This window comes from Pavona decussata, unplaced genomic scaffold, assembly GCF_977016875.1.
Source record: "Pavona decussata unplaced genomic scaffold, jaPavDecu1.1 SCAFFOLD_193, whole genome shotgun sequence".
NCBI classification, from domain to species: Eukaryota; Metazoa; Cnidaria; class Anthozoa; order Scleractinia; family Agariciidae; genus Pavona; species Pavona decussata.
The window spans coordinates 1,179,708-1,201,986 of record NW_028145602.1 but is presented as its reverse complement, the minus strand read 5'-3'; the positions used below and the strand labels follow the sequence as shown (position 1 = coordinate 1,201,986).

Sequence of the window (22,279 nt, the reverse complement as noted above, 5' to 3'; positions counted from 1 at the left end):
CGATCGACTGAGAAGGCAGACATGTCGTGTTCTGGGCCCTACCAATAAGGGAGATTGGCAAGCATTACACAGCCGTTCATCGGCGGGTAAGTCTCGTTTACTATCGATGTATTAGGAAATCTTAACACACCCTTATACTTATGAACAAAATACTTTCTTGTGCAGCTAATTTTTCCATATACTCCACACGTGTCTGAACGTACCCTTAATGAATCATCTTCAGTGCAATGTGATCAATAATATCGACAAGGCCTTTTCTTACGTGTAAATAAGACCTGGTCGGTTTGAATGAAAACTGATTCGCCGCCATTCACCAAATTTAGGGTTTTCTGTCATTTCACTTTGTTTATTTCTATGATCGCGTGTTTTATGAACCGCGATCCAATGTCTGCATCAGCTGTAGTATAGGTTCATCGTTGAAGTGTTTATGGCTCGCATTTACTACGTTTGGCACCTTTACATGTGAATTTCACGTAATTGTTCGCTGAAAGTAATTCTGTCGTCCATGTCAACACCGGCGAGAATCTTTAAATTCTTTGTCGGCTTAACTTATTGATTTTCAATTGATATGCACCTTAGCCTCGTTTGTTGTATCACTTGTAGTGCACCTCCCAATAGATCGATCTAAATAGGAAGGAGGCAGCACATACGACTGTTCCAAAATCCTATGCGCGCTTTCAGCTAAAATAAATATTTGAGGAATAATGAGCAGAACTTTAATTTGGCTTTAAAAATAGCCATGGATATTTGTCCATGGGCATTGTTAATTCCTCGATGCTGAAATTGTAAACTTCGACGAACAGTACTGCACTATACAGACTATAGTGTAGTTATTTGTCGTTGTAACTGCAGTGTCACGTATAGTGTCACTTTGGATAGCGGAAAAACATATTTGTATTGATGGGAATATTAAAATAATGGTTCAACTTTGTTAAAAATAACTGCCCTACTAGAGCACAGAAAGTAGTATCAATCATTTTTGTCTCCAGATGGGTAGGATGAAAATGATCGCAATTCGAAAACATTTGCCAATTTTTTCAAGTTCACGTCCGGTGAATTTTAGGAAAATTGCTGAAAAATGAGTATAGTTAATTCTTTAATTCCTCCCCAGAGAAATGTTTCATATTTTCATCCCGGTGCTCCAAGAGCGATATTACGTTAAATAAGGGGTTCTTTGTCAAACATTTGAGTTGTTTTGGGCAACATACGAAAAATCTTTGTGACAGTGCCTCTTTAATATTAAAAGTGAAATAACTGTACTGTAATATGATAATAAATAAATTATTAATTAATAACAAAAATAAAATAAAAAAACTAAAACATTCGACGAACCGATATTAGGAAGCTTAACAAAAGACGGCAACTGCAACATCAATGCCGCAAAACAACATAAATTTTAACGGGAGATGTGTTTGGGCGTTTACAATGGCGAGCCGGAGGCGGATCGGACGCGAATATTTTATTGTACTTGTGTGTTTTGCATTTTAATCAGTAGATATCTCTATCAAATTAAAGTTAATGGGGGGCTAATTAGCTGAGAAGGAGTTTGTAAATTCATTGATTTGTATTGGGTTTTACAGACGTGCACATGTGACTCAAATTCTACCTATTGATTGGTCATAACTTTGATGAATAATTAATGACTTTTACAGTTAGGAAAAAAATAGCTCAGCGTGTGTGTTTACCAGTTTGGTAGGTACTCTGCAAAACAATAACGTGAAATGACCAAATTGAAGGTTTCGTGGAGACCGTGAACACACGACGGTGAATTTTTCATTATCGATTTTATTAACTTGAACGCTACTCATACCGATTTGGTTCCTGGGTAGTTGGCCGTTTTCTACAAGTTGAATGAGTTGAAATAATCGCTTATTGATTCTAAATATTCTATAATATTCAACTGAGGAAATAGCGTTTAACCACGAAATGAAATCAGCAGATTTGAATTACCTCAAAACCACCATTAATATCAATCAAACGGAGCCAACAAAGAGCAGAATGATTGAAAATCACATAAAATAAATTAATTTATATATTCAAGTGACGTTTCCGTGGCATGTCCAGGGGCAAAAATCGCAAACATTTTGCGCCAAACAAAGGTCAACCTTAACCCAAACAGCTTTGCGCGCCCGGCGGGTGTTGTTTTGTTTTTCAAAAATTTCCTGTAGCGCAAGATTATCCACATTATCTCCGAGGATTATGCTTTACAATTTGTTTACTCTGGAGCCTTGAAAGGATTATAGGTTCATAAGCTTGTAGGAATGTTTTCTTCCATTTCAGGTTATTGTTCCCTTGATTTATAGGTTTTGTGGAGAACGTCAACGGACGACGGTGAAATTTTCATTTTGTTTCTTAACTTGTACGCCACTCCTGCCAATTTGGTTCCTGGATAGTTCGCCATTTTTGTAAAAGTTGAGCGAGTTGAAATAATCGCGAAGTAGCACAAATGAAATAAAGTTATATTTTCAGGTGACGTTTTCGTTGCCGTTGCCGTTGCCGTTGCCGTCGTCGCTGCTTAAGCTTCCTCACAACGTGAAACAATTCAATTCTATCAATTCAAGGTTTTGTGGAGAATGTGAGCACATGCATATGGCGATAAATTTTTCATTCTCTGTCTCAATCCTACTTGTTCTTTTACTGGATAGTTCGCCCACATTGTACAAGTTGAACGAATTGGAATAATCGCGAAGTAGTGAGTAACGCGAAGTTACATTTTCAAGCGACGTTTTGGCGTTGCCGTTGTGGTTTCTTAAAGTGGCCTATTGAGTTTTCTGATACTTCCTTCGAGCACAGTGCAACAGCACAAACACAAACGGCCAGATATTGGTTTTCCAAGTTTTTGGAGCCAAAACAGCCTTCATTATTTCAAGTGAGCAGTTCATCGTGACAAGTATCGAAAGGGATCGGAACAGCCGATATTTCTCGCAAGGATCGATATTTTTTAACGATACCCACGGAATCAATGATATCGAGTATTTGGCATCGGTATCGACCCACCTTCAATATTTATTTAACAAATCGACGGCAGCTTTCTATGGTCTATACTCTTATAGACCAGAAAATGACGTCAAAAAATGTTCAAAACTCAAGTGGAACCACGAGCCGCAGGCGAGTGGTTTCACTGCCAAGTTTTGGACATTTTATGGCGTCATTTTATGGTCTATAAGAGTATAGACCATAGAAAACTGCTGTCGATTTGTTTTTTACAATAACATGGAAAAAGTACGAGCAGAATTGGCTATTTTTTTCGTTGAGAAAGCGCGCGCGTTACATCTGACGTCATTTTTATTGTCTGTACCCCTAGAGACAATAGCTACGAGCCAATCAGCGCGCAGAAATTTGGACAGTTATTGTAAAAATTTTTTTTTTTTCAGGGACTCTTCGCGTAGCCATAGTTAACTGAAGGCAATGGTTATGAAACCTGACAAACTTCTTTGTTATATGTTTTTGTTTGCCTTTTTGGCCTTGACCCTGCACAAACCACAATAGAATTTGGAATGTGCTTGAGCAACTAACCAATCGAAATGTTTTTGTTAAGATATTCAACTGTGGTGTGAACGTTAAAACAAAGGATTGTGCAGGGTCGCGGCCCTTCCAACATAAACTGCAGCACCACTGTTTTCATGGCAAGGTTTCATAACCAGTCCCTCAAGTAACTATGGCGTAGCGAAGCGTAGTCTATATTATAAACTGCTGGCTAAAATGATGCACGATGTTAATATTGATTTTGTCCCTCCAAACCTTAAAGCTTTGTTTCTCTTCACAAAGAAAGTACATTCCTATAACACACGATCTTCTGTGTATCTGATAATTTTTATATACAAAGATCAAGGCTGGAGATAAAAAGACAATCTTTCTCTAGAGCCGGTGTGAAGCTGTGGAAAGAGTTACCAACAAAGCTCCGCGGAGTATTACCCAAATCGCTATTCAAAAGAAAATCAAAACTGTACTATTTGACATCCTTGAATCTGAAGACTTGTATGACGATTTTGAATCTCTAGTAACAAAAGTCAAATCACAACTGACATAGTTGTATATTACCGTTTTGTCATTCCTTTCCTTCGTACCCTATTTCATGTTTTCCTTTTCTTTTCTCCCGTGTTGCCTTTAAAGAAGCTCAAAAAAGTTCTTCATTATTTTAGTCCTCCCAGAAACCTTTCCTTATTCTTGTATCTTTGATATTATAGCTCAGTCTGCCTTCTTACTTAGCAGTTAAATTCATTCTTTCTTTTTGTCATCCTGGCCCGCCTAGATTAGCTTTGCTACCTGCGGCGCCAAGAAATTGTACATGGAAATTTATACAAACACCTAATAAAGTTGAAGTTGAACTGGGTAGCTTGTATTCCGAAGCAAAGAAACAGGAGAATTTGATGCTTCCTTTCATGCATCTGTTGTAGCGATGTTTTCTATTGATGTCAGACCTTAAAGTAATTTTGATCAGTTCGATTTGACTTTTCTCGCCCGATTCATGAAAATAGAGTTGCGAACAGATATCAAATAAACTGAATGGTTTTCCAGGAAGGTTTCATTCGTTTTTTTTCTTATTGTCGAATGCAATTAAATTAAAATAATCATTTGTAAACGTAGTTAGCTGCTGGTTCATAAACACGCAAATTTAGCATATAACTGCTCATTGCTAGATTATCAGAGGTGGAAATAATATTGCCTGTGTACAGCAGCTCGCTCCAGGGAGGAGAGCGGGCGGCTATACACAGGCTAGAAATAATAATGTCATCATAGACCGGACTATCCGCAGTTTTTTTCCTACAACGAAAGACTTCCTCTCCCAAAAGATCAGACTCGTGGCGCTATTTATTGAATTCCCTGCCAATGTTGTGATAGGAGCTCTACATTGGTGAAACGAAACGCAAATTTGCTTCTCGACTGAAAGAAAACCAGAAAGAGGTGGAAAATAAACAACTGCAAAAGTGTTACGGGACAGATTTTAAGAGTACAAAGATAGATGTCTAATTTGTTTTATTAAGCGATAAGAGTTGACGTTCTTCCAGCTCAGAATCAAGCGATCAAGTATCTACTACTCATTGTGGTTTACGAAGCAGCTCTCTTTATGAACGTTAAAGTTAATTAGTTTTTCTTAAAGGTTATTGTTATGCAAAAAGTAGGTGTCCTCAGCTGTGATGAGCCTGATAGCGAAAGGAATAAGAAATTAGAAAAGGTTTCTTTGTTCGTGCAAAAATTTGGAAAACTTAAAGCCGGCGACACACCTGGCGATTTTATACGCTGATCGCCGCGATCGGCGAATAAAATCTAATAAACCTAATAAAGTTGAAGATGAACTGGGTAGCTTGTATTCCGAAGCAAAGAAACAGGAGAATTTGATGCTTCCTTTTATGCATCTGTTGTAGCGATGTTTTCTATTGATGTCAGACCTTAAAGTAATTTTGATCAGTTCGATTTGACTTTTCTCGCCCGATTCATGAAAATAGAGTTGCGAACAGGTATCAAATAAACTGAATGGTTTTCCAGGAAGGTTTCATTCGTTTTTTTTCTTATTGTCGAATGCAATTAAATTAAAATAATCATATGTAAACGTAGTTAGCTGCTGGTTCATAAACACGCAAATTTAGCATATAACTGCTCATTGCTAGATTATCAGAGGTGGAAATAATATTGCCTGTGTACAGCAGCTCGCTCCAGGGAGGAGAGCGGGCGGCTATACACAGGCTAGAAATAATAATGTCATCATAGACCGGACTATCCGCAGTTTTTTTCCTACAACGAAAGACTTCCTCTCCCAAAAGATCAGACTCGTGGTGCTATTTATTGAATTCCCTGCCAATGTTGTGATAGGAGCTCTACATTGGTGAAACGAAACGCAAATTTGCTTCTCGACTGAAAGAAAACCAGAAAGAGGTAGAAAATAAACAACTGCAAAAGTGTTACGGGACAGATTTTAAGAGTACAAAGATAGATGTCTAATTTGTTTTATTAAGCGATAAGAGTTGACGTTCTTCCAGCTCAGAATCAAGCGATCAAGTATCTACTACTCATTGTGGTTTACGAAGCAGCTCTCTTTATGAACGTTAAAGTTAATTAGTTTTTCTTAAAGGTAAAGGTTATTGTTATGCAAAAAGTAGGTGTCCTCAGCTGTGATGAGCCTGATAGCGAAAGGAATAAGAAATTAGAAAAGGTTTCTTTGTTCGTGCAAAAATTTGGAAAACTTAAAGCCGGCGACACACCTGGCGATTTTATACGCTGATCGCCGCGATCGGCGAAAATCGCCAGATGTGCCCGGCGCAGCGATTGCGATTTTCGCCGATCGCCGCGATCGGCGTATAAAATTGCCGATATCTGGCGTGTCAGATATCCACGATTAAATCCGCCGGCATTCGCCACGTGTGCCTCTTCCCGCGATTTTCTACGCTCATCGCTGCGAATTGCCAGTAAAGTCAATCAATCAGGTTGGGCGATTTTATCACATGAACAATGTTGAAGTGCCACATCGCCGCGATTGGCGAAAAAATCGCCAGGTGTGTCCGCATCAATCGGTGGCGAAATTCGCTTCGCCGAGATCGGCGTATAAAATCACCAGGTGTGTCGCCGGCTTAAGACATGAGTGAAAAGCTGAATTCCAATACAGCAATTCAAAACGCTAACCTAAAAGTACAGCTGAACCTCTCCACAACGGCCACCTTGGGGACAGAAGAAAGTGGCCGTTGTGGAGAGGTGGCCGTTATGGCGAGGTAGGGGTGTAATATGACACCTTTTTTTTTTTCGGGAAGTACAACATGTTAATTGTGCTAACGTCATGCTTACTGTAGCCTATAATGGAAATCCAATCTTAAATGATGTATACAGATAAAATACACAATAAAACGTAAATAATGTTTCGAATCAAAATGTTAACAAGACGAAACGAGCAAGGTTCGGAACATTCGCTGTATTATTGTAGACATTTATACTTACTGCGTACTGCAGGATATAAATGGAACACAATCAAAATACGTATATCATTAAAATGGATACAGAAACGTAATGTTCCGAAGACAAATGTCGATTACTGCGTCAACTTATAAAAAAGTTTTTACAAAAAAGAGCTGTACTGGCCGTTGTCGAGAGGTTATTTTGGCAGTTGGGGACGCACTTTAGTGGCCGTTGCCGTTGTAGAGAGGTTTAAACAAGAGGTAATGTATGGACTGTCCGCCGGGACAAAAAAAGTGGCCGTTGTAGAGAGGTGGCCGTTATGGAGAGGTGGCCGTTATAGGAGGTTCAAGTTTTACTAAGATCCTGTCGAAACAGATTTTAGTTTAAGGCTGAAAGAAGAGTAAAAATTAAATTGAAAATGATTGAGTTGGCAGCGTAGAACTTAGAGGTGTTTAAAGTTTGCGAGTGAAGTTGGATTTTAATGAGGTTTGCCGCTAAGCTAATTGTTATGCGAAGTTCGGCCTAAAGGTGCAAATGAGCACGGCCCAAAACAAACGTTCATTAAAGATCGGCTATATCATTTTCTTTCACAGCTGAAAACACCTTTTAAAGGAAGTAATAACTTTTTAAGATAAGGTTCTAGAGGTATTGTTTTCCCTAAATAACTGAAAAGTGAAATTACCGAAAATGGCTAAGAACTCAGTTTCTGTGAAGAAAAAAAAAAGTAATACAAGAAAGTGAATTAATATTTAGGCTTGCAGCAAGGAGTTAAAATAAAAGAGTAAAATTAAAATATAGGTAAATGTTATCGTACTTTTTAAACTGAACATTGAAGGTTTAGAAGTTAGGTATCAGACAAAACATACGTTTACACTGATCTTTGCTAGATTATCAGAGATAGAAATAATATAGCCTGTGTATAGCCACCCGCTCCGAGGCTATAATGTTATGATAGACCTGACTATCCGCAGTTTCTTTCCTACAACGAAAGACTTCCTCTCCCAAAAGATCAGACTCGTAGCGCTATTTGTTGAATCGGTCCCTGCCAAGGTTGTGATAGGAACTACATTGGTGAAACGAAACGCAAATTTGCTTCTCGACTGAAACAAAAAAAAAAAAAGAAAGAAAGAAAGATGTGGAAAATAAACAACTGCGAAAGTCTGGGTCAGCTGAACATTGCTTACGTTTTAGTCACTCATTCCCCCTGGAAATCTTGTAAGATCTTATGCGCACAAGTCCAAATTAGCGTAACAGGCGCCCTTTAAGAGTCATGGGAAATTAAATATAAATTTGCAAGAATCCGCTCATTCATATGCCACAGGACAATATTTAATGAGGGCAAAGTTTGCATTTTTCTTTCTATACATCATGCTCTTTGCAACAATTCTTATCACTTCCACCCCTCCCGCCCCACCTGGTTACTGCAGAAAAGGCGAGATTATTTTCCACGAGAATTCAGTGCTTTCTGGACCGTAGAGAATATGACCTGAATTGCTTTCTGTGTGGTTGTTTCTGATTCTATTTACAGTGAGTCTTAAATTAGTCAAGCATTCTCAGCAGAACTGTTTACAATATCCTTTTCCAGGCATCCACGTAGGGTGGAGAGAAAATGAGTCTTTAAATTTATGAATTTTTTGGTAAGCCAAATCCCTTTCTTTGTCGACATTGCTCTCACGAAGTCCAGGGTCTTGGTCCTGTCAATAGTCTATGGATTTTTATGCTTCCGCTAGATCTCGTAAGTTATCTGTATACTGGGCATAATAGCGGCTGTTCTCAGTAACTTTTTAATAGAAGTGCTTTTTTTCTAGTTGGGCTGATCGAAAATTGAATTCTAAAGGGGTTATTTTATCACTAAACAGGTGATGCGAAGGTCATTTTTCTAACACATCGTAGGGTTGCTCTTGACAACAATTATAATCACCGCTCCTGGACAATTACGGCTAATTACTAAGAGTCTTAATTTAAAAGTAAGTGCTGGCTTTAGAGCTCGAAGAAAATACTGCCAGTACAATATGAAATGCGGGGTGTCAACCGTATTTATGAAACCCTGTCGGCGTTTTCCATATTTTATGCTGCAAATGCTAATTAAGCTTTCGTTCTTCAGCTTTCAGCAATACAAAGGCATTTTGAAGAATTATTAGGGTCAACTAACGAACGACAATTTTATACGATTAAAAATAGACGAGTAACCGAGGAGTATACATCTTAAAATACAGAAAACGTTCTCTGGCTAGAAATATTTTAGAACATGAGCTTTCGGCTACCAGACTACAGCCTTTGACGAATGATAAAAAAAGTGAGAGAATGCATGAATAAGCATAAGTAAGCATGAGCATAAGTTAGTGCAAAAAAATGCCGAATAATAAATTTAACTCATTACACTATGTATTTTCAATGCATCGAGTATTGTTTAGGTAACCTCATCACCTTCTATCAATCACACTTGCGTTTTCAAAATCAATTGACTATAATTCTTTATTCCACGCATGATTAGAAATGTTGGATCCTTTAGGGCAGTTCCTAACATTTCTAACGTGCTCATGTTTTCGAGTTGGAAGGTATCTACCAGTCTCTCCGATGTAACTCCAAGGGAAGTCATTTCAACGAATCTTGTACTACAGTGATTAGTTTGAAGACCTTTGAAGGTGATTAGGTGGCCTGAATTTCGGGTGAAGGAAAGTATTGTTGTAGAGTTCTGTGACGACTCGACTACTTTGTTACGAAGTATTCTTGTAACCGATTCGGTGAGACCAATGATTTAGGGAGACTCAAGCGAAATCAAAACCTGTATTTGGTGGATCGGCCCACCTGAAGAACATACCGACTTATTCTCGGCTGGCGAGGGGATCGTTTGTGAAAGGTTTGTTTCTTAAGATATTTGAAATAATCGACAGAGGGTAGCCATCGGCTTCTTGAGTCATGCCACACTGTCATGACCAATGAAGCTAGACCTTTTAAAATAGCTTTATGTAACGAGGTTATTATTCCGAAATTGTTCGCTCCTACTTATGCTTACTAATTCATGCATTCGCGCTTTTTTTTTTGGTCATTCCTCAAAGGCCGCAGTCAAATATCCTAAAGCCTAATATTTTTTTTAACATCTTTAGCCAGGGAACGTGTTTTAGATTTTAAGAGAATTCAATGCTGTGTTAGAGAAGTTTTCTTTTGTGTCAACGGTTGAAGAACAATTTGGCGCGACGGTTGAGTGGATGCACCTCAAAGTGCAGACAGCCATTCGAGTTAACGATCAAACGGTCTATGTGAGCGTTCACCGGCGAAAACAAATAAAACGAATAAACAACTGGACAGCTCTTTGGTTTGCAATCACAAACAAACTTTAAATCTCTGTCTCATATCCTTCCCGAATGAATAAGGAACCAAATGGCTCTAGTTCTTGCTGCTTTTATGTTAAGTAAATAATGATAATCTTACGCACGTGTTTTTAGTGAGCTCACTAAAAGAAAGTCACGAAACAGCATAGATTGACAAAAACAAAAAAACCGTTGCTCTGCTCAAAAGGTCTGTCATTCTCGTCAGGAGCAGAGTGAACAGACTCGGAATAGAGTTCAAGAAACGCTTAACAGTGAAGAAACGTACGAAGGAAGAAATGTAAACGTAATGGCGAGGGAACATGACATTTTTACTCGTTAACTCGGTCATTCGGCTATCTGGCTATTCGTTCATTTCGCCGGTGAGCGCTCATAGGACCGTTCCATCGTTTACTCGGTCATTCGGCTATCCGTTTGCTCATCCGGTCGCTCGTTCGCTCCATCTTCTGCTTGCGCATTCGTTTGCGTTTCTGATTTGTTCAGTTGCTCCCTCCGTCACTTTTCTCGGTTCTCCTTGCTATTCATGAGCATAAACATTTTATAAGCAATACTTATGGCTGCATTGCTCAGTTCTCTTTCTCCTCTAACCTTACTCCTAATCAAAGGCTCCTGTGAGCCAACTCGTGAATGCAGAAGTGAATAGTGGTAGCAGTCAGTAAAGTAGTGCTCGCATCAAACTACGCTACAAGGATTCGTGGACGCCATGCAGCATTGTGGGAATGCATTATGTATAAAGTTATTTGTTTATCTCGCAAAACAATTAAATTACACACGCAACTCTCATTCCTTTTGATTCGCAAAGCAACGCAAAGGTGAAAGTGTACATTTCTTTAGATGACGCGTTTGATTTACTGTATTGCGGAATCAAAGGCTCCCGTGAGACAACCCGTGAGTGCAGGAGTGAATACGGTGGTAACCGTAAAGTGGTACTCGCATCAAACTAAGCTAGAAGGATTTGTGGGACCCAAGCCGCATTGCGGGGATGTATTATGTATAAAGTTTAACGCGCAAAACAGTTAAATTACACACGCACTCTGATTCCTTTCGATACGCGAAGCAACGCAAAGGTGGAAGTGTACGTTCTTTTAGTGGGTTTACGTGGTTGCCAATCGACAAAAAAGCGTCCTGTTTTTCTTCCAAGAACCTCCGTAGTTTATTTTCCTCGCGTCGTGTTATTGTTGAATGAAACTTGATACATGTGAACGATTTTGGTTGCCTATAACGTGACCTAAATCTTCCCGGTGTTTCCAGCACGGTGATATTCTATTCTTAGACTATTCACAGTCCTCCTATTTTTCCGTGGGATTCTCGACCCTCCCCTCGGTAGTTTAGACACTCTCCTCAGATCGTGCTAGCTTTTACAAACCAAGATGGCGGCAGCTCCATCGAAGCTTACCAGTCTCAAGAATCCCATGGAAAAATAGGGGGACTGTGAACAGTCTATTCCTTTTTACGTTGAAACGACGGCTTCTGTCAGCGTTTTGTAATATCAGAAGAAGCTTTCAATCTTGCTAAAGTTGCTATTTTGGCTTTATCCAAGTGAACGTAAATAGAGACATGCGCCAAGCGTTGAGGTACTCAGTAGACAATCGGGGATTGTTGCTATGCATTAGTAAATTTGCAGTGTTTATGTTTGTTCCGGTGAATTAATCTTATCGCTCACACTGGACCCTGAATGAAATTAATTGCGAAGTTTTAGTTTCTTATTTTACCATTAGCCTTCCACACACGAAAATGCCTTGGATCTTTAAAGTTAATTGAACGTTTACATTTTGCGGCCGAAGCTTAGAAATGCGTGAAGTATTGTGTTCGGGTGTAATGTAAATTCAGTGTTTACGTCCTGATCTTATCGATTACGTTTGACACTGAAGGGAGATTTATCGCACCAGCAAAATTTCCTATTCTTTCACTCACGTCGTTTCCTCGGATTTTTAGGGTAGGCCGGTTCCTATATAGGTCTTCATGTTTGCGTTTGATGTTTGTTGAAACAAGCAATTTCGCCTATCGAAGTCTAGCCTCCCTCGCTCTTTTGGCTCGTTTCTTCCCCAACGAGACGAGCCAAAAGAGCGTCTGCGAGGGGGGCTAATCGAAGTCTAACTTTTGGAAAATATCCGTCCCGAAAGGAAAGTTGCCCCTTTGTTTCGGTAAAAGGAAGGATCTAGCAGACAACACACATACTAGCTATTTTCTTTTAAGAATTAGTTATTCGTTGCGTTGATTTTATGTCCTTGTTTTCTGTCCCGTAATGGCGGATGATGGTGAATACATGCACTATACGTAGACTAATGAATAATTTATGATTTTGATTAAATTCCGATTAAATTAATATAAAGTTTACGACACATCGAGCGATCGATCGAGCGAGTTACATTTCCCCACATTACGAAAACTCTTTCATTGCGCATGTGCGCATTCACGAGTTAAAAATGCATCTGGGAAGGCCCCTCATGGCCTGTTAACCTCCCAGTAGCATTGTTACCCTCTAGATACTAATTTTTTAATTACCGTATAAAAAGCTAATTTTTTAATGAACATTTCTTGACACTATTTACCGGTTAGTCATGCAGTCGTTGTTTCTCGCACTTGAGTCCTAGAAGCTTTCTGAAAATTAAAGTTGCTATAGAGTGTTTTCACATGACGTCATGGCGGCCATGTTGGTGTCCTATAACAAAGAAATGGCGGCCATGTTGGTGTCCCAAACTAAACCTCTGGGAATTGAACTCTATTTTTATGCAAATACTTTCTTTTGTTTCAGTAAACCAATATGGCCGGTAGTCACGTGAATGAAAACACTCTATAATATTGTAAATTGAGCTATCCTCTTAGCTTCTTCATTGGGTTAATTTCTCCAGTTTCTTGGCACGACTTTCGGACTAAATTATAAACTTACGACACCTTGAATTTCCTCTCCTTGTTCAGAACACGTTTTAAAATCGTTTTTCATACGTTAAAACTATCCCAAGAGAGAAATAAGTGGCCGCCCTTCCTTGTGAATATCATCTCCTAAAAAGCGAGAAGATCTGGGCTGAGTTGCTCGAAGCATGGTTAGTGCTAACCATTGGTTAAGACGTATTAAAACCTATAGGTTGTCATGGTGTTTAACCCGGGTTAGCGCTAACCATGCTTCGAGCAACTGGGCCCTGGGCACTAGATTTATGACGATGCCGTTTAAACTGGTTTCGACTTTACCAGATGTTTTCACCGAAGACAAACACTTGGGTACGAGAGTAGCGTGAGCCTGATTATTAACGAAAAAACTGTTAATGCTGCCGAGTTTTTCGAAACTTAGCTCAATTCTTCACAGGTTTAAACCGGGTTTTTTTTCCAACGTTTTATTTTCTTGTTACAAAAGCCAGCTTATATTTTCGAGTCAACTAGCTTATGATTACGACATAAAGTCTCACTCAATCACTCGAGCTGATCTGGTGGCGAATTGATGCGCTCCGTGGGATTACACCTGTTAATCGAAGTAAAAGTCTGAATCAGCGAGAACCGGACTTTTTCAGGTACAAATAATCATTAGTTTTATCAATGTACTGAAACTTGAAACTACATAGAAAAATAGCTGTCAGCTCAGGCTCTTAAGGCCAGCTGTGATGCCGCATTTTGAGACGTGTGGTGAGAGAGATTCACCCTAGAATTAATTAAAATTTCTCACTCACCTTTACGTTTACATTTCTTCCCTCGTCTGTTTTATTTTTCACTGTTTAGCGTTTTCTTGCACTCCCTACCGCGGGTCTGTTCATTGTGCCCCTGACGAGAATGACAGACCTTCTGAGCAGAAGTATCCTTTTTTTACTTTTGTCAATCTATGCTGTTTCTTATTTTTCTTTTTGGTGAGTTCATTATTATTAGCTCAAGATTATCATTATTTACTTAACAGCAATATGAAGTAAAGCCACTTCGTTTCTCACTCATTCCGACAGGATATGTGATCTAAGTTTAATTTGCCTTAAAATATCAAGAAAATATATCCTTTCAAACACTTACGGGTACAAAAGAAACGGCTGTCCACTCTGTCGTTCAACTGTTCATCCGGTTTCGCGCCATCGTTCACTCGGTTTTTCGTTCGCTCGTTTTCGCCGGTGAGCGCTCAGTGGACCGTTTGATCGTTAACTCAGTCATTTGTCTATCCGTTTGTTTACCCGGTTTAGTATTCGTTTGCTTTAATTTCTTCTTGTGCTTAAGCGTTCGTTTGCGTGTGTTGTTTTTTATTCAGTGTTATAAAACATTAAAGTGATTAAATAAAATAATCAAAAGCTGTCTAAAACCATTACGAAGAAGCTTCTCATGGGTTGACATACACTTATGTTATTATGTTGTATTGAGCAAGAACTTTCTCCATTGATCTGATCAACAATATAACTACACGCCGGACCGTCAGTTGGGTCTAAGATACAAAATCGGAGAGATGTCTTTCAAGGCTAGGCTCCAGGCTTTAGGACTTTTACCTTTAACATATATCCGGAGAGAGATAAGGGATCTTGTATTTTTTTTTATAAATGTTTTCGCAATGCTACTGATTTAAACGTCAATCAATTTGTCACTTTCGTTTATCATGGACGACCTCGCTCCCGAGGTTCGTCTCTGATTCTGAAACCAGCTCGCTGCAGAACCTCCTCTTTTCAGGCTTCGTATTTTCATGTAATGTTTAAAACACGAGCAGCAGTGTTTTATCGGGATTTCAAACCACGAGGCGCAGCCGAATGGTTTTAGACCCGATATAATATATTTGCTGCGAGTTTTTTCAACGGCTTTAAAAACATTCCTGAAAAAGCGTGTGTCAAGAGAGTTCATAACAATGATGCTTTTGTGAACGTTGGAAATTAGCATATGAGAAAAACATTGAACACCACATACTTATAAGGAGAGGGGTTTTATCGGGTTTTAAAACCACTGCACGTGATGTTTTATCGACCATTTGATAGGTCAATGGGCTTATGAATTATTAATGAGTTTTTGAAAGAATTGTAAAACCCTGGAATACTGTGTGCAACATAGCCTCCCATGAACATTTTGCCAGACTAGAAATTTTTAAACGTTTTCTGCGTGCCACTTATGTCACTTTTCTGGACTTCAAGTATGACACTGACATGTCTTGCACATGGTGTCTTGCAAGAGACTGCCCTTGTCATCGTGCTTAACTAAAGATTTCTTAATGTATATTATACGTTTTAATGATGTTTAAAGGCGCAGTGTCACCTATTTTTACTGCCACTTTGAATAGCCAAAAAACATATCTCTATCGATGGGGACATTAAATAATGGTTCAATTTTCCTCAAAATAACCCTACTAGGGCAAAGAAACTAGTATCGATCATTTTTGTCTGCGGATGACTAGGATGGAAACGGATTGCAACTTGAAAAAGTTAGCCAATTTTTTGAAGTTCCTCCTGTGAATTTTGGAGACATTGCTCAAAAGTGATTCTAGTTTGTTCTTCCCCGGAGAAATCATTTCAAATTTTCCTCCCACTGCTCTAAGAGTAATTTCACGTTAAAGAACGCGCTCTTTGTCAAATATTTGAGCTGTTTTGGTCAGCATACATCAAAATCTTCGTGACAGTGTCCCTTTAAAGGGTTGCGCCACGCATGGGTACCGTTTTCCTATTTTGCACAATGGACCAGCCATTTTTTCCCTTGTATTTCTGTATTGTTCGTTTACCTATTTTGATGTGTCCAATAAAGCTGATAAATAAATAAATAAATAAATAAATAAATAAATAAATCAGGTTTCAGGGTATTTTTTCTCATACTCTCTTTAAGGTCGGAAAAGAAAGTCGGATCCGAATTAATTAGCCGGCAATGCCACTTTGGAATTGATTGGTGTCTTCTGTAAATACTAAGCCAGATATTGCAGGCTTTGCAAACGAAGTAATCCAGTTATTGTAATAAAATTATTGACCATGTTATTAATCTGCAGATGTCTACAGGAATTGAAACGACGCCAGAATCAATGGAAGCGTCAGACATTTTCCTGCAAGAACTAACAGTAGATGGAGATTGTTCACCAAAAACTAATTTACAGCGGAAGCTTTTCGAAGCCGTGAGGAAAGGAGATTTGGAGAAAGTAAGGAGCCTTTTCCAACAAAAATGCGACCTGAACTGTGTGAACAGTTCTGGTAAAACACTTTTACAAGTCGCGGTAGACCTGAAGGATGTATCCGTTCGAGACGAAATGATTACAGCTTTACTGAGCGGCGGGGCTGGTTTGGAGTTCGCGTTGCTGCATGCGGTACGAGACAGTAACGCGAAAACGGTGGAAATACTGCTGTTATTTCACAACCCAACATCCCAAGCATCACCGCGACCTCTATCTGCATTAAAAAGTCAAGGATATATCACACCATTGATTCTAGCGGCATGGTTGCAGAATTTCCAAATTGTCAAGCTCTTGTTGAGCCAGGATTCACCATCAGCGATCCAAAGAAAGCCCACGGATCATTCGATTCAGAGGCGATGGCCAGCGAAAAACTGGGACCCGCCATGTACCGTTTAAACGGATATCGAGCACTCGCCAGTCCCATTTACATTGCAGCGTGCTTTCTCAAAAACATGCAGGGTCCCGCTCTGGACCCCGTCCATCGCGCATGCGTCCTGAACAAGGAACTCGGTAACATGGCTGAGCAAGAATACGAATTCAGGGAAGAGTATTTACAGCTCAGTGACGGATGTAAAGAGTTTGCTGTAGCACTGCTGAATGAATGCCGCTCGATGGAAGAGATAAGATGTGTTATGGAGGTGGAAGGTGGAGGTAAAATAATGCTTCCTGGCAGGCAGGGAAAATGCTTGAAGCTCCTGGAGTTTGCTATTGCTACAAGGAACGAAAAGGTATCTTTTTTTATGTTATTTTCTTGTGTTGTTTTGTACAGTAGTAAAGTCAAATTCCAGCAGACATAACCATGACAATGTTTTCTCAGGAGAATAGGATGCTTTGTTTTAGCCTAGTTCATTTTTCTCACTATAATCAGGAGGGTGGGTGAAAATTCTACTTGAAACCACTCTTCGCGTTCAAAGTTAAGGTGGCAGTACCCTGGGAGCAGAGGCCCTTCGATCTTCATAAATAAGTAGGCTTATCAAGGAAGATCGAAGGGCCTCTGCTCGCAGGGTAAGGTGGCAGGAGATATTAAATATCTTAAGATCTTCCAAGACGTCATACATTGAAGTTAGGACAAAATAAGAAGACCGGAGGATGTTCAATGGTCTAAAGCCTCATTCACAAATTTTGACACTCAGAAGACTTGGTCAGCTCATCTATCTTGTACACAAGCATGAATGTCACGATATTCTGTCAGTTGCCGATACTGGAATGATAATTTATCTCCCGTTTGCAAAAAATTACCAATTTTATGCAAGTTTTAGTACTAACAAGTGTTAATATCTTTGTTTTGTAGTTCGTTTGTCATCCCTACAGCCAGTTGGTCTTAAACTCACAAGTCTACAGAGATGTTCCCTTCCTGGAGAAAAGTTCTTGGAAACAGGCTCTGCTGCTACTTCTGTCGTCTGTTTTGTTTCCTTTGTTGTTTTTGGTTTGGTTCGTTTTTGACAACTGCTGTCCCAGTCACGAGGTCGCCAGAATGTTTCACGCTCCTTGTGTAAAATTTCTCATCCATTGTGGTTCCTACCAAGGCTTTCTTTTCTTGCTTGCTTTCACGTCGTTCCATTCTCAGAGTGATTTTCTGGAGTACAGCATTCTTGGTAAGTAAATGGTTAAAAAAGTCTGATAGAAAAGACACTTTACTCGATAGAGTACTGAGCTAAATTTGAGAGATATGCCTAATTGATTCTGTGATCAAACATTGAGGCGAGTGTTAATGAGCTTCAATGCCTGTCGCTTCTATATTGTTTTTCTCTATTCCGTGCAGATTGTGTCGTTCTATTGTTCGTCATTGGACTGCTAGTGGACGTCGTTAAAGACTTTTACCAACAAGGAAGAGTCCGCTTCTGTTCCAACCATTGGAACTTCCTGGCTGCAGCTTCAGTGACGTCATTTGCTCTTCACTACGTCATTTGGTGGGCAGGCCATGCAGCGCTTACAGAGAAAGTGCAGAACTGGGAAACACACGTAAAAGATGGAGGTTACACGGTCATATTGGTTTCCTATTGCTTCTTCGCGGTGGGAATCCTTCTAGCATTTGCCCAGAACCTCTCTTTCATTCAAGCCAACTCCACCACCGGTCCACTACTGCATGCATTCATACAGATGCTGATAGATGTGGCAAAGTTTTTCCTGTATTTTGTTTTCGTATTTCTGGCATTTGCCGTGAGCTTCACGAAGCTGTACATGCAGTATGACAAGGCCAGACGACACTTCAAACTGAATGAAGCAGGAACGAACGAAACTGATCCTCTACATCTTGAAAGGTTGGCATAACTGATTTGAATCGACGTAATCCTAAGAATCGGTTCTCATTCCGAAAAAAAAAATCTGTTTTAGTCGCAATTGTGCTACTCTTTCATACTTCTATTTGTGACCAACGTGAAGAAGATCAAAGACTTGGACTGCTTGGATTGCAGGGCCCGGTTGTTCGAAAGCCGATTAACGCTAATCCACGATTAAAAGTTAATCTAGGTTTTCATTTCGCTCGTTTAAAATGGGTTAAAGGCTAATGTTAAGCTAAAGGTAAAGAAAAGTCGAAGTCAATACTGAAGGACGAAAGTCTTTTGGAAGAATGTTCATGGATTAGTAATTAAACTCGAATCAAAGTCACCACGTTAATCCAGGATTAGCTTAATCGGGCTTCGAACAACTAGGCCCTGGTGTAACATTGAGCCCAGCAAAGTCGTGTGTCCATCCCAAGACAAACATCACCATTGCACTGTGGAATTGCTAATTGAAACTCGAGCACAGCAATTTTAGAGGTGGGCACGGGATGAAATTCAAGACTTGCGCCCAGCATTGCTCCGTGGTCTGGGTCAAGACCCATTCACACAGTGCGCTATTTGGTGTGGCTATTTCATTTAAACGATTATTTTATTTTCCATTTCAGATTTGGGAATAGTATGAACACGATCTTTTGGTCACTGTTCGGTGAGATAGACGAAAGTAGTTTTCAACTTGACGAAAATGGTTACGGTGCTATATGGAAAACAGGCATGGTGTTATTTGGTGCGTTCAACATCGTAGCGGTTCTTGTGGCGCTCAACATGTTGATCGCAATACTGAATGATTCGTACATTCGGATAACGGTAATAGCTTCCAAAATAATATACCCTCCCCGTGTAAAGAAAGTTTTGTATAAGGCTAAGACTCTTGAATCAAACGTGACCGACAATCTCTCCAATCAAAAAGAAACCCAATGGCCCTGGCTGGTCAAGAGAACGTGTGCGTCATGCTCTCTTAGTGAGTGAAGGAGTTGTCTCTTGTCACGTACATATAACTGACATATTTCCAAATTTCGATTAACTTTTCGTGGCGTTAGATATTCAACTTAATGCTCTCCGGGACAATTACCTCACCCCCTCCGAATTTATTCAGCGATTCCCGTTTTTGTTCCTTAGTTTAAATCCTTATCGTGATCCTTATTAGATCCACCTCACCAACAGTGGAGGCCCCGTGGTGTACTGGTTAGCAATGCCACCCCCCCCCCCCCCCCTCTTAAAATTTGGACATCTTATGTAACCGCGGAGACTCTATAATGAACTACAATCCCATCTATGCACCATGGGCCCGATTACACAGTGATTACAGATCGACATGGTGCTTGGCCAATGTTTTCATAGAATTATTAAAATTTATTAAGATTTTAAAATTTAGTATTCGAAGCTAACAAAAATTGACTTCTGTTAAGAAACATTTATCACCAGAGACACTTATCGGGCCCCGGTCACACGGGCCCGTTTCTCGCAAGCCCCAATAAGTTAAACTTTTTTTGTGTCAAAAAACCGTTTTTTTATCGATTGGTGCTATTTTCAAAGCAAACTTGCCTTTTAGATAAAGACTTTAAAATTAAGCTTTCTAAATCAATAAAGTGTGGATACCAAATTATTTATGAACCGAGTTGTGCACGCAACATTGTTTTCGGGTTCGGTGAGTTATCTGGAATTTCGAGAAATGGGCCTTAGTTTCTTCATGCCAAAAGCACCTGTACATGAGTTATATGAGGTTCCCTGCTGCTACCAGTGATGATGATTTCTCATTACTAAAGTATCTCAACGTTTTTTCAAACAATTGACAGGAAAACTTGGATACCGAGTGGAAATTCACCAGGACAAAGTTGTGGTTAAGCTGGATTTACAAGAAAGGCGTTATTCCCCCGCCATTTAATATCCTGTATCTGTTGCTTCCAGTCTTCTGGGTTGTCAAACGTCTTTTCACAGCCTTCTGTCCTGAATCTGACTTGGTAAGTTGGATCTCATGACTGAATTTTTTTTAATACGCAACTCAACTTAAATGGAAAATGAATGAATGAATGAATGAATGAATGAATGAATGAATGAATGAATGAATGAATGAATGAATGAATGAATGAATGGACGGACGGACGGACGGACGGACGGACGGACGAACGAATGAACGAACGAAGGCATGGATGGACGGACGGACGGACGGACGGACGGGCAGACGGACGGACGGACGGACGGACGGATGGATGGATGGATGGATGAATGGATGGATGGATGGATGGATGGATGGATGGATGGATGGATGGATGGATGAATGAATGAATGAATGAATGAATGAATGAATGAATGAATGAATGAATGAATGAATGAATGAATGAATGAATGAATGAATGAATGAATGAATGACAGTACAGTAGATGCATATACGTTAAAAAGAAACTACGATACCGGTTAGGGCCTAACAGATGATGGCTTTCGTTTGAAGGATGAAATATTTCTAAAGAAATGAAATATTTATCTGTATTTCTAGAGGAACAGAGAGACAGAGACAGAGAGAGATCAATAGTGAAAAGTAAATAAAGTCATAGTGTAGCATGAATGGCTATATGATCTTAACGCATCATTCTTTATGGTTCACTTTATAATACACTCAATTTCTTATTGTCAGTTGAAAAAGTTAACGAAACGGGAGCGAAGCCCGACGAGGAAAAGCACGCGGATTGGTGGGAAGGAGGTGGGTGAGATTTAAAATCAACTATTCAATTCTGACACGTTGTTTCAAGTGTGTTTTTTTTTTTTTAGTTTGTTGCATAAAGTCGAACCAGTACCACTCTTGCGTTATTGACGCTACATGTAACTCAACAAGCATGTTCTCGTTTTCCGTCATATAGTGTTCAATTCTATTGAAAAGCTAATTACAATCTGGCTGTGTTTTCACTGGAAAAAAATGTTTTCCAAACCGTCAAATCCTATAATTTGTTGCTGATTAGATCCTTTACTACAGGGTCCTTACAAAAACAGTTACTGGTTTTTACTGAGTGTATTCACTTCAATTTTTTCGCTCTTCCTTTTTCAGAGAAGTGAAGTGATTCGCCATCTTATTCTGAGGTACCTGGCCAAGAAGTCTTGCCATTCGGACACTGGTGCCGAGTCAAGTGACTCAGAGCAAGAGAACGAGGACGTTAATGAGAACGAGGCTAAAACATCACTTGCAAACAACAACCAGAGCGCCAGTGAGCCAAACAAAATTGGAAACAAAGAAACACCTTTGTAGTGCAGTAAATATAGTTAAATCATTAATCTACTAATTAAAAAAGGAAGAACCCAAGAAAAGAATTATTTCCTCTGCTTAGAACGCTAAATACCGTATTCGAGTTCCAACATTAGTCCCAGCGAATGTAATTTGAATTAGGTTCAATTTAGATTGATACTTATGCAGCTTTTAAAAATAGTGTAAGAACAATAAATCTTACAGGAATTTGATTCTATTGATCGAGGATTTTAATAATTTTCTATTCTTTCGATGATTTTATTCTTATTATATGACGTTTTTTTTATTACTGGATTTGTAAATATTTTAAAATTTTAATGTTTTTTTGTTTACCGTGGCGTACCTGTACACTAGCTCACAGCTATCTCGGCTGTGTACTTAGGTAACGATATACTGACTATATTAAATAAAGTTGTAGTTTTAGTTGTTCTATGTAGAGGGGTTTTCGATT

General features: G+C 39.3%; 1 protein-coding gene across 2 annotated transcripts; it reads left to right on the top strand.

The window, feature by feature from the left end:
- LOC146461938 (transient-receptor-potential-like protein) lies at positions 1-21,986 on the top strand. 2 transcript variants are annotated; one of them, XM_085086344.1, is made up of 8 exons: positions 1-86; positions 16,135-17,042; positions 17,606-17,909; positions 18,077-18,575; positions 19,202-19,400; positions 20,390-20,554; positions 21,226-21,291; positions 21,634-21,986. In XM_085086344.1, exons 2-8 carry the CDS (start codon positions 16,575-16,577, stop codon positions 21,829-21,831), a joined length of 1,899 nt encoding a protein of 632 aa, XP_084942470.1. In that variant the 5' UTR covers positions 1-86; positions 16,135-16,574; the 3' UTR covers positions 21,832-21,986. The 2 variants fall into 2 exon arrangements, with proteins under 2 accessions (XP_084942470.1, XP_084942471.1); XM_085086345.1 differs by lacking the exon at positions 1-86 and adding an exon at positions 9,634-9,745.
- The last annotated feature ends 293 nt before the right edge of the window (positions 21,987-22,279 follow it).